This window comes from Bactrocera dorsalis, chromosome 4 (genome assembly GCF_023373825.1).
Source record: "Bactrocera dorsalis isolate Fly_Bdor chromosome 4, ASM2337382v1, whole genome shotgun sequence".
Lineage (NCBI taxonomy): Eukaryota > Metazoa > Arthropoda > Insecta > Diptera > Tephritidae > Bactrocera > Bactrocera dorsalis.
The window spans coordinates 45,947,469-45,960,484 of NC_064306.1; the positions used below are offsets into that span (position 1 = coordinate 45,947,469).

General features: G+C 41.1%; 1 protein-coding gene across 5 annotated transcripts in view; it reads left to right on the plus strand.

The window, feature by feature from the left end:
• LOC105229445 (rho GTPase-activating protein 21) overlaps positions 1 to 13,016 on the plus strand; it is a 122,256-nt gene that overhangs the window by 102,285 nt on the left and 6,955 nt on the right. For 4 of the 5 annotated variants that reach the window (XM_049456294.1, XM_049456295.1, XM_049456296.1 and 1 more), the window contains 8 exons: positions 6,132 to 6,956; positions 7,056 to 7,432; positions 9,309 to 9,443; positions 9,641 to 10,166; positions 10,400 to 10,520; positions 11,945 to 12,040; positions 12,126 to 12,440; positions 12,578 to 12,970. In XM_049456294.1, the coding sequence (XP_049312251.1) occupies positions 6,132 to 6,956; positions 7,056 to 7,432; positions 9,309 to 9,443; positions 9,641 to 10,166; positions 10,400 to 10,520; positions 11,945 to 12,040; positions 12,126 to 12,440; positions 12,578 to 12,970 (2,788 nt within the window). Of the gene's footprint in view, positions 1 to 2,896; positions 3,427 to 6,131; positions 6,957 to 7,055; positions 7,433 to 9,308; positions 9,444 to 9,640; positions 10,167 to 10,399; positions 10,521 to 11,944; positions 12,041 to 12,125; positions 12,441 to 12,577; positions 12,971 to 13,016 lie in introns of those variants that run through there. The other variant, XM_049456297.1, reaches the window with a different exon arrangement.

Genomic DNA, 13,016 nt, shown 5'->3' on the forward strand with positions numbered 1-13,016 from the left:
ACCTTGACAAAGTTATGTTACTAATTGGTGTAGTTCGCATTTCGAAAGTTTTAATCTTTCTAACTGTTGATCGATACCGTCTAAGCGCTGCGGGCAATAAGTAACTCACGTTTTGGTTACCTATGTCAATATCAATCTTTCCTGTGGCAACTAGTTTCAGCAAACGGTGGAAAGAAAAAACCCCAGCTCCTGAAACCACCACTTTTCTCGGGTCCAAATAATAACAAGAAATTGGCTTACCAGTTGAACTTTGATTGCTTTGAAATACCCTTTGAGCTGGTGGGTCAAGACAACGGTCAATGCCTATAAACCAGCTACAACTGACTAGTAAAGCCCCTGCAGTTAGTGTAAGGTACAAAGATAATACTGTCAAAATTATCGGAAGAACTGTATTATTCGGTGGTTCCTCCTGAAAGTCAGCCAAAAAGCAGTCTAATTTAATATTATGTCAATGTTTTGAAGGGACTTTTTCAATCTAAAATCGGGGTGTTCAAGTAAATACTATGATAAATCAACACCTCTTTATTATTAATTAACCTCAAAAACTTAAGTACAGTTGAACTTTCCTAACGCCTCATCCTCAAAAAACTTCGAGTAAGAGAGACTTCGAGTTATAAACGGAAATTTGTATGAAATTTGACTTATATTGCCAAGTCAAGAGTTCGAGTTATGCAGAACTTGAGCTTATGGAGCACATAATTATTAATCAGTTAAGTTCATAATAAAGAAAGCCACTTCGTCACAAACTTCAAAAGTTGCGAATATGAATTCGAAAGTTTTACTTTAAATATAGATTGGAGCCAGGGTTTAAACATATTAAGAAATATGCAGAGAGTTTTGTTTAGAATCTTAAATAAGAGAAGTTTTCTCTAGAAGCTAGCTTTGTGTCAACTGATTAAAACGTCAAAATTTGACTTCTTAATATGTCTTTAGTCATTTCGAGCTCAGTGACAGCATTACTTACGACATTCGATTTGAACATAAGGCATAAGTCCTTACTTGTTAGTGACTTTCCTAGTTTTATCACTGCTCTAACTTCTTCCACAACTATTTGCCATGGTTTGAGTCTTTGCTAAGCACTCACAATTCGAGATTGGTGATATCAATACTTACGCACTTACTTAAGTACTTACGCTTCGAACAAAAATTATAAGCAAATCGAGTCATTACTTATCCAGTCACTTTTCTAATATTCTCCCTGGTCTAACTTCTACAATAACTATTTTGAATGGTTTGAGTCTTTGCTATGCACTCACTCCCCTCACAGTATTGCCTATCTTCCGAGTAAACCTACCCACATGTTTTCCTCAGACACTTGCGCTGCTTTTTTCTCGCTTCCTTCGCATAGACTTGTTTTGTAAACTTGCTCAAGGTCAATTGAATAATGTTCTGTCAATTTTAATTTTTTATACATATTTTTTTTTGGGTGAGGGCATGCTGTTCTACACACAATTCGCCGATTCCAGCGCCGCATTGTTTTCCTGGACTGTGGCAGCTAATGGAAAGGGGAAAAAATCGGATATTCAATTTTGCGCGCACTCATAGCGCTCAAAACAGAGTAAAATAAATTGTGGATGGCACACGAAACGCAAAAGCAAAAACAAAAAAAGAATTGCGCCCAAACGCAAGTAGCGCGCGTTCCTTTTTGAGACTGACCGCTACGAAGCGCTGTGTGCAGCCGCCGCGCACAAATAAGTCAAGGCAGCCGCTTGTATGGCACTAGGCAGCGTGCGTTATGTGCGCGCGCTTTGTTTTTGTTGTTTATTATTATTATTTTTGTATACGCTACGGCAAGCGGCATGCTTGCTGCGCACTTTTATATTTGATAGCAAATTGAAATTATATTAATCATATATATTTTTTACTATTTTCGCGGCTATATTTCACTTGATCGACAGTAGATTTTTAATTTTTATTTTTGAATTTTTGCTGCTCAATCATTCTCCTCCAATAATGTCAACTATAGTACATCAAATACGCGGTGGCAGGTGGGTGGCGGTGGCGCGCTTGTCTAACTGTCGCGCATGCGCTCTTTAAAGAGTTGCGCCGACTGTGCGACGGCCTCACCAATTTCAATAGATTGCCATAGTCGTCATCAGTGTCGCTATGCGCGCCCTCCATAATGGGTAGCTCCATTCCGTGCGCTAGCAGCGCATAGCAATATTCATACGTCAGCGCTTGCGTATGCCCCCAATGGGTGGATGGATAATGTCTGGTGACGGTGAGCGCGCTTAGCTTTGATGGCGTTGTGTTGAGCCCGGTGGTGAATTTGTGTGTGCGCGCCCGCCGCCTGTCGCCGTTTGTGATTTCTAGCGTATGCGTTCGCGCTGAAGGTTGTGGCCCCGACGCCTGTGTCCGCTTGCCAGTGCACATCGCATTCTCGTGCGCGCCAGTCCGTTTCGATGTGGCTTACAGCGTTTTCAGTTCCAAATTCCAACAGGAATGTCCCGCACACAAGCTACGCCTGAACGCGCTGTCCGCCCGCCAATCAACTGCGACGCATTGATTTGCGTATTTCGTCTACCTGCCAAAGACAAAAGCAACAACAATAATAACAACAGCAACAAAACTAATATTAACGACAACAACATTGCTCCTCTATATTAAATACGCGTCAAATTAAGTTGACGCGTTGTCAATATCACTTGGATTTCTAGTGTTTGCGCGCTCGCCAGCGCGTCTACTTTCTCGTTCGTCTAGTCAGTCGTAGTGCTTAGTCAATCAAGTTGGCTGGCAAACGGCGGACGTTAGTTAATAAATTATTAAGCAAACACTTGTAGCTTTTGCAAAGAATTAAGAACGCTTAATGATCGCGCGCGCGCTTGCTGTTTGTCAGCGTTTTTTCGGTTAGATCATTTGCCTGTGTTATCAACGTTTTAGTTGCTGCATCTTCGTGAATTAATTTTAACGCTCTCAAAAAACACAATACACAATCAGCACAGGCGTTGCAATAATAAATTCTACTATCTCCAGCGCTAATCTTGCAAATCTAAATTTAGAAAGAATCTATATAGAAGTGTCTATTAAGTGCTCGCCAAGATAGCTGTTTAATTACGCTCAGTGAATTTGCAATTGCGCCACATTTGCATAGCTAATTATTGGCAGCTTGCATGCGCGCGCTTAGCGCTCGTCAACCAACCACACCCTGCCATCAGTTTTCAGCATTTCTTTACAAGCGCGCATGTGCATTAAGTGAATTTATTTATAATAAAAATTAATAATGCAAATGTTCACGTACTTAATTTGTGGTGTGTGAAATGTTTGTGCTGTAAATAAAAGTCGCGACTTCGATACGAATTCATCATTGGCGCTCTCTCTGAGCCGCTTTTTGAGTGCGCGCTACTTGTTGCATTCCGATGTTATGATGGGGCCGATGGATGCGGTTTTGAGTTGCTTTTGCAGAATGTGTCAGTCACCATGTCGTAGGTGTGTGTGTGTGTCTATATTTGCTCATTTTACTTAAATGTGTGTTGGCATTTATATAAGTTTGCCGCTAATTATTGGGTGTCACACATTGGGCGGAAGCGTATTATTTTTTTTTTTCATTTATCGTTTCGCGTTTGCGCTGTTGCTGTATAGTCTAGCCAAAAATAGCGCTCAACAGCGACTGAGCGTGGTTTTGAAAATAATGTCATAATGTCAGTGTTGAAATTGTTGCCAATGTTATAAAAAAAATCGTGTGTGTTCGGTGAAATCAATGCAGACAGCGGTCGTACTTAGTTTTGATTATGTAATATTTTGCAGATGTCTTCAATTTTCTGGAGAAAGTTTTTCTATTGAGTTTTTAATGCTAGCACGTTTTAATTTTTCGTTTACATTGAATAACTTGACTTATACCCAGTAGGAAGATTCGGAGATCTCATAAATGATTAGCGTGACGAGCTGAGTCGATTTAGCCGACTCCGCTTGTCTGTCTGCCCCTCTGTAGAACACAGTCAATGCGCGCAAGTTCCTCAATTTCGAGATATTGTTATTTTCTTACAAAACTGCCGATTTCGGACTACTATAGCATATAATCATACAAACTGATCGATCAAAATCATGTCCCTGCGTGGAAAACTTTTTTATTTAATAAGATATTTTCCCAAAAATTTGCAACAGAAATTATTCCAGGCAATGATAGGTTAGGTTAGGTAAATATGATAGGTCAATAAGCCACGCATAGACCAGTTTGGTCCTCTGCGATACCAGATGGAGTTTACTTGCTAAGTCCAAGAGGAGTAGTCATCCTTTAGGATGCCTGAACTTCATGCGTATTTTAAAAGTCTCTGTGGCCTCACTATTAATACCTCCTCAACTGTATCATACCATTGCTGGACAAGTGCACAAGAGATTCTCCGTTGTTTCTCTCGTGCCCTACTCTAGACTTTTCCCACAGTCTTCTCGTTCTGTCAGCCACATCCTGCGAATGTGTATCGCCACCAGTCAGTGACCAGTTAGTATTCTCGTCGTGTTCCTACAGTCTTTTCTATCGAGTACCAATAAACATTTTTTCTACTTCCGATCTATCGTTTTACACATGACTTTTGCAGTTTTGCACGTAGGTTGCTCATTCCATTGGGATTGATTTTCTTTACCATGCTTCTGCCGAGATGGTCATATAGACAATGCATGGGTTTCCCAATGTTGATCACGTTTTCGGATGTTAGCCGTACACCATTCTTGGCAATCTTGTCCACTATTTCATCGCCATCAATGCCTTTATGACCTGGAAACCAGTAGAAGTGAAGTTGCTTGCTTCTGGCAACACTTTTGACTGCCGCCCTACTTCCCTAGACATTTCTGGCTAATATGTTATACTACATTATTGCCTTGATTGCTGCTTGACTGTCTACGTAGATATTGACTCTGGAATTGCCTGCAGGTGGATTAGAGGCTAGCTTCGCGGCTTTCGCAATATCAAAGTCCTCAATCCTGAAATATACTGCACTGGTTTGGCAACTTAAACCGCTGCTTTATGCCTACCTCTGGACTATATATTCAGGCACCAAGTCTATCGTCCATTTTCCAGTCATCCATACAGATGGTTAGAGTTTTGCGCGTAGCTAACATACCTTTAGGCCAGCCTTCTTTTTCTATGTTTACTTCGGATCTTGCTTTCCAGTTGAAAAGTGGGATCATGTAGTCGGTGTTTGCCCAGCCGCCATTACTCACCTAGGCAATGGCATAATCTTCAAAAGAAATTTTCATTTCTGGCCACTGTTGCATATAGATTTTTAAATGTATAGATTGCTTCGGTTGTTTTTCACTATTTGACATTCAGATTACATCCAGTTAATAGAGGGCCATACCAATTCTTCTGGGCCCAAATCATCATAATGATATTATTTATCCTTACCTATGCTTCAGCCGTTTGGAACTACTTTTCCTAAAATTTTCTTTCTTACCGATCCAAACTCAATAAGATCTTCCAATAATAGTCCTTGACCGGATAAAATCCGTGTCGATTCCTGCAGCGTAGAACCGATTGTTGTGGGAATTGTGACCCTTGCGCAAATTCGTTCTGGATATTGTAGCAGTAAAACCTCCTAGCTATACAGAAGCAGCCCTGACGTACCAAACATATGTATGTCCTGCATGTAAACACTAACCCCTCTATGGGACTTACCTCCTCTTTGCATATCTGACGAACCGACTCCGTCGAAACAGCCCGCTTCCTCGACCTTCCGTTAAGTGACTTCGATGACAGTTAATTTTAACAGTTCCGAAGACAATCGTGGGAATCAAGACAGTCGGGTCTACGTAACCGGAACGTAGCCGGATTTTTTACCAGGTCAACTCGAAAGAACTCTGCCGCTACAACAACAAAAGTTATTTTACACATTTCCTCAAAGAGAGTATAAATAATTGCTACAACAACAACTATTTTTTTAAATCTTGATTTTCAGGTTTTTTGCTCGATTTTTTCTCAAAGTAACATTTAAGGTTGCGGAGGTATTATATTTATACGCCTATACATATGTGTATATCTCGAAAAACCGCTTTCAGTATTAATTTATTAATATATGTACATATACTGTATAGTATATAGTATATTATATGTACATTATTTATTACGCAAACTTTATAAGCTTACGTTTTCTTCGAAAATTTCACACTAATCTCATTTGCATTTATTTTTTTATTTGCAGCTCCCAACCGCCGCCCAATTTGACAGTATTATCCCGACAACAACAGCAACAACATCAACTCTATCACACACAATCAGCCGCAGCGGCAGCGGCCGCAGCCAATTCCGCCTTCTATGCGCCCGCTTCGGGTGTCGGCGCCGTTGACACCAGCGAATTGATGATACGCCTACGTGAATCGATCAAGCAAAAAGAGGAATTCCTTAAATCACCGCTGCCACACACGCACGCCACGCTGCACAGCGTACCCGCTGTGAGCCACACCGCCCAACAGCATTTCTTCCCGCCGCACACACCACCGTCGGGCAGCCCGCAATTGTCTATGGTGTCGACGACATCGACATCGGCCGGTTCATCAGTGCTGAGCAGCATAGGTGGCGGCGGCGGCGGGCCGCGTGGTCAGGTGCGTACACACTTTAAGCAACCACTCTCGGCGACATCCTCATCGGCGTCGAGCACGCGTGAGCTGTTGCCCGCCAACGTCAGTGCAATTGAAATGCATCAATACTACGGCAGTGTCAGCAGCAGTGGCAATGCAGCCAAAAACCACATTGCGACCACTAGTGGTGGTGGTGGTGTTGGCAGCGTCGGTGGCAACTATATTAGCATGGAGAGTGCTATGAGTCGTGGCAGTGCGTTGAGTGCGACGACAAGTGTGAGCGCTGGTGGCGTACGTGCTGTCGGCGTTGAAACGGCGCCCTCGCGACATGCAGCTGGCAATGGCAGCGCAAGCAGCCGGCCGAGCAACAACAATGGCATGGGTGATAAATATGTAAAGGATTTGGATTATTTGGAAACCCTGCAGGAGACTGGAGTCACCAATAAAGTGTAAGTTGTCTTGGCTTAAGCCATTTTTCATATACTATATCCATAGTTTTCATACAGATTTATTTATTACATTTTCCTATACATTCATTTTCATTCCAGTTTCGAACGCAAGCTCGTCTCTCATCTCGCCAAAGGCTTTGATCCCTTCCAACCGCTCTCCATCAACACAAGCGCCTGTGTTGAGCCTAGCGCCACCGCAGCAGCAGCAGCTGGCAATGTGGTGCTGATAAAGAAACCCACAGTGCTGTACGAATCGCTGCAACATCATCCGTTGCATCAGCTACAGGTACAACAACTGCAACAAACACAGCAAGCGCAGACGTCACACGCGCCAATGCAATTGTCGAAGTTGCAACAGCATCAGCTACAACAACAACACCAACATGGTAGTGTGGTGGATGGTGTGCAGTATAGTCGCATGGAGATCCACAAGGCCAGTTTGGCTACGACTACCATAGATCATGCGCCGTCTAATAGTGAGTTATATGCTTATATTTCTTTTTCTTTTTTAACTTTATTTTGAAAGCTATTGAGCAGACGAGTAGAGCGTTTTGAAGACAATACTCCGTTTGCCGCGAAGTTTGTAACACCCAGTAGAAAACTTCGGAAACTCTACAAAGTATGTTTATATATATCGATATCGGACGAATATAGCATATAGCCGTTTTATAAACTTAACGATCAGGGTCTACTCCTTATCTGGAATACCGAAATCTCTGAAGAAAATTGCTCAAATCGGTCCAAAAGAGCATATATGTATATACAGAGTTTGTCCAGAAAATAATAGGATTGAGTCGATTAAAAAAATGTATTGAACCATTTGTTACAATTCTTTAAAAACTTTTAAAATAGGCTCCTTCTGCGTCGATGCAGCGTTGCCAGTGCGATTTCAAAGCATTGAGGGCGTCACGGAAAGCATTCTCCGCAATAACCTTGAGAGCTGAGGTGCAAAATGCTTGCCTTTCATCCGCCTTTTCAGGCAAGGAAGCAAAAAAATACCTGGAAGGCCACATGTGGACTCTAGGGCGGCTGTGGAATCGTTGGGATACCGGGCTTGGTTTGATAGCTAGGTTGTTCACTAGTTTTGATCGTCAGTGGGCACTTTTAGGACATTCTTCGCGCTCACCTTGCGCAGGCTCAAGTGCTCTATCAAGTCACAGATTTTGCTAAATTTAACATCTGGACAATTAAACGAATACTTAGACCGACGGTCTAAACTCAAAACTTTGCGCACACGAGTCACATTGTCCGTGTTTGTCGAAGTCGCAGGTCTCCCAGCACGGTCTTCATCAGCGACCTCTTCTCGGCCCTGGTGGCTTGGTGCCACCGAAACACATCACTTCTTGCTAAAGCAACATCTTGGTAAGCCTGCTTGATCATATCACACGTCTGTTTGTCCTGGCTCTCCAGGTCGCATACACCTGACCTGCCGCTCGTTAGCTAGGAACGCATTTTACCGAATCCAGTCGGTGCGCAAACGCTCCGAAGTACAGTCGCGGCGGAAAAAATCAGTCCTATTACATTCCGAACAAACCCTGTATTCCATATAAATTGATCGATCATAAACCAGTTTTTGTCAAATATCACGAAGATAAAGACAAGGCTACAATCGTCAAACAAATTGTGGACGTCGGACCTTTATACAATATACATATCTGTCATTCTAACGAACCGATCAAAATAAAGATAATGCATTCAGTAAAACATTCTCCAAATAATTGTGAGGAATGTTGCCGAGCTGGCAGCTCTTGGTTCGACAAAAATCTGAACCGTTGCGGATCTTTACATCAGCTGTTGTGAGAACAGCCTAGTTGTTGAGCTAACTATTAGAATTCAATTACAACTCATCATAACAATCCGTAACACTCGACAACATAAAAACTAAGACTCAGTGTTTTCAACAGAGCTTTGGATCAGCTCTGTACTGTCGCTATGAAAAAAATCTCCCAAAAAATTACTGCAGTGATGTTATGCAGTACTCGAACCCGACCATTCTCTGCCCAACATCTCTTTTATTGCTTGAGCATAATTGTCAGAAAAGCTCTCTATTTAAGCATCATTCTGCATCTAAGCTCGTTTGTTGGACTCAACTTCAATTAGCTTATAAAGTAATCAATTATTAAGCATTACTGCAATCGTATAACTGTTTCATTAGCAATTGAAGTTGCTTAATAAGCCTCATATTAGTTGCTTTTATCGCTTGCCTTCTGTTTACTTGCACAAACAGTGCACTCTTTTTTGCTTACACCGAAACTCGTTTGCCTCGTTGTAAAATAGAAGAAAAACTGCTTAGTACCTGCAAATATATGTATGTATATATTTTATTGCTCTTTTTCCGCCGTATTTTCGCAGAATACACTGGCAAATTACCGGAAGCTCTTGGATCAACAACAGCAACAACAACAGTTGCGGTGGCTGAACCGAAACCGGCACTCACTGATATCGCCGAAAGCAACGAGGTGGTCGTGGTGCCAGCAAGCAGCCAAGGTAAGTTGCTCTCGCGCTCACAACACTTTTGTTTATAATACACAGCGTTGTGTTGATTGCGTTGGAAAACCAGCTGCATGCAATCGAACTCACTTCCGTTTTGCTGCTGCTGCTGTTTTTCCACTCATCTATTTATATTTCTATTTCGATTTGACCACATCACATCATCATCTTTTGTTATCTTTCTCAACAAACAGTGGCCACAACTACTGGCACTTCCTCGGCGGATGGGAGCAGCGGTGCTGCTGTGGTGCGTCGCTTTAAGCCGATGTCCTCGTTTGACGATAGCAAACCGATGCGTCGCATTTCATATCTACGCGCCACTAACAATGAAACCGATTACTCAGCCTCGGACACATCCACTACATCGTTAACTGGTTTGAATAGCAGCAGTGCGGTTGGCATTGGTGCACCGCCACTCATTGAGGTGACATCGAAACAATCGTCACTCGATGATGATGATGATGTTGACGATGACGATCCCACGTATGACGTGGTGGCCGGCGATGAACGCGTACAAATACAAAGCCCAGCCGAATTGATGGCGGCCACGGCGCAGGAGCAGTTGGTGGAGCAGCAGCAACAGCATTTGAAAGATAGAGCTAGTGTCACTGCAGAGGCGGCTATTGTGGCGGCAGTGACGGCCGCAGGTGTTGGTGGCGGTGCTGCGGCGGCTTTAAGTGAAAGTAGACGCGAATCGGCGAATAGTGAAATACGAAATAGGTGTGTATAAACCCCGTGTGTAGTGTACTCGTGTTGGTGTTGGTAGATATGCACTGTGTTGTGCCGTGTGTTTTGTGATTGATTTACTAATTACTTAACGCGTGAAAATACGTACACGTAGCGATAGGCATACTTATATGTATGTATGTATGCATATCTATGCATATAGCTGTATATTTAATAAATCAAAAAAGTCATGCCATTTAACGTTTTATTTTATCACTTATTTGCAGCGTTCACATTGACGATGTAATCGCAGACATAAATGGCAAATTGGAGACAAAGGATGTGGCTACCGAAATGGAAGTGTTCGAAACTGAAATGGAGATTAAGTCGTCGTGCATCAATGGAAAGGTGTGTATGGAATTTTAATACGAAATGCTTTCTTTTATTGGCAATATAAAAACCTTATCGTTTATATAAGTATGAAGTAATAAATTATAAATATTGTAAATACATATGTATATATAATATTTATATTGTATCTTATATTCGAATATAAATTTTTGAAAGTTTGAAAACATTTTGGCCACAACCTTTTTCATGTTCTCGTGTGTATTTTGTTTGACAGTGACAGTCTATTATAGTAGTGTTTGTTTAACAGCTGTTTGTTTGTTTACGTTGTGCAAAGTTTGTCCTGTGATTTTTAGCATGAAAAAAGGACGTAAAAGAAGTCAACTTCGGCGCACCAAATACACTTCACAGGCTCAAATTTTTCTTACAAGAACTTAATTTTGATCGTCAGTTTGTATGGCAGCTATATGTTATAGTTATTCGATCCTAATAACATGTTTGGAATTAGAAGCGTTATCTTGTACAATAACCTATCCCAAATTTCGTGAAGATACCTTGCCAACTCATTAAGTTTTCCTTACAAAGACTGGATTTTGGTCGATCAGTTTGTATGGTAGCTATATGTTGTAGTGGTCCAATATCGGCAGTTCCGAATGAGCAGCTTCATGGGAACCTGAGGAACAAGTGCGCATATATATATTAGTAAATGTGCCTCAGCGAACCGTCTATCCACCTCTGTTAATGATGATAATATTGAAAAAGTTAAGGAAGCGAGGCTTGAAAAGGCATCAGAGAGATAGCAGAGGCATCTCTTATGGAGCGGCTTAACATATTTTGTGTAATGTTTCAGGAATAAAGCAGTACAAAGTCAGTTGTAGACTCTTACCAAAAGGCCGGAAACTTTTGTAAATGAGACGTCCAGGAGAGGTCGTAAGAGAGTTGCTCGGCAACGTAGCTAAAGACCCTTCATTCATTAAAGGCATAATTACTGGTGAAGAGACGTGAGTTTATTAATATCACATTGAAACTGTTCAAAAATCTAACGCAGTGCTAAAAAAAATTTCGAAAAAAGTGGCTCCGAAACCAAAAAACACAAAGATCTGCTGAGGGTATTAAAGGCCATTTTAGTCGAGGCGTATAACAAGTGTATAGAAAATTGAATTAAGAGTTGGAGGGCTTGCTTTGGCCCAGAAGTCTATTTTGAAGTCGTTAATATTAAAGTATCTGAAAATGTTAATTTATTTTGGTCAGGCCGGTTCTAATTTGATCAGATGTACTGTGCTTTATGAAACTTAGTCAATGTTTTGCTATTTTCATTGCTTTAAATTATGTGAAAATGTTAATTTTTTTTTTTGTCAGTCTGGTTCAAATTTGATCACATGTACTTTCCTTAAGAAATCTCAATATTTTGCAATTTTTTTGACTTTCTCTTGTGTTTTTTATCAATAATAACTAAAAAAATCATCATCTCATATTCCTTGCAGCGTCTTTCGGATTATCGTTCTTGGCGCCAAGTGAAAATCGAAATCAAAGGCGATATTTTACGCATCTATCCCGGTCGTAGTTGTAAGGAGAGCAATGTAAGTCAAAGCAAATCTCTTTAAAATATTACTCAAATGACTAAAGCGTGCAATTTGTATTTATTTCCATATTCTATTCACACAGATGATAGAACTCGATATTAGAAATTTTAAAATCTTCGATGAATCAGTCGATAAAAAGAAATCCTACATGTTTCGCATGCAATCGAAACCAACGCAAATCGCCACTTTAGGCAATGAGCTGAATCTGGATGATGTGCCCGACAAGTTGACGTCGTCGGGCAGTAGTGCTTCGACCACAGCGTCACATATGGAGCCAACACATCACCAGCCCCACCAACAACCAACGGAAATATTATTCAAAACGAAAAGCATGACGGAAATGAAACGCATTTTCGGTTTATTGCAATGGAAGAATAGTTTAATTTATGACGATAGTGTGAGTAATGGATTTTTTTTTTTATTAATTTATTAGTATTTTTTTTTATTAATTTTCATTAATTTAATTTTTTTAAATTATTTTATATATTTTTTTTAACTATTATTGTATTTAAAATTCTTTCTTCAATGCCGTAGGATCTTCAAGGCAGGCAATTGGCTGAGCCGCAGAAAACCGCGGCTATCTCTAGCATGCCAACAGCAACATACTGTGATGATAACGTACAACACCAACACCAACACCAACAATTACAACCAGAATATTCACCATTAAGCACAACATCACGCGGCGGCGACTCAGAGATCATATCCGACTCTATTTCGCCGGTGATGAAAACGCGCAAATCATCTTCACACAAAAATATACCCGATAAAGATTTAGGTTCACCAAAAGCCAAAAATTGGAAAGATTTACTCTTTAGACGCGGCGGTGGTAGTAGCAGCCACAATGCGGACATTTCGCCATCAAGCTTAGCTTCGGGTGGCAAGACGACCGGTTCCATTGGTGTGCCCTTAAAATCATGTCCGATGGTGAGTGTTCAATTCAAACTAGCTTCTAGGAAAATTTCAATAATAT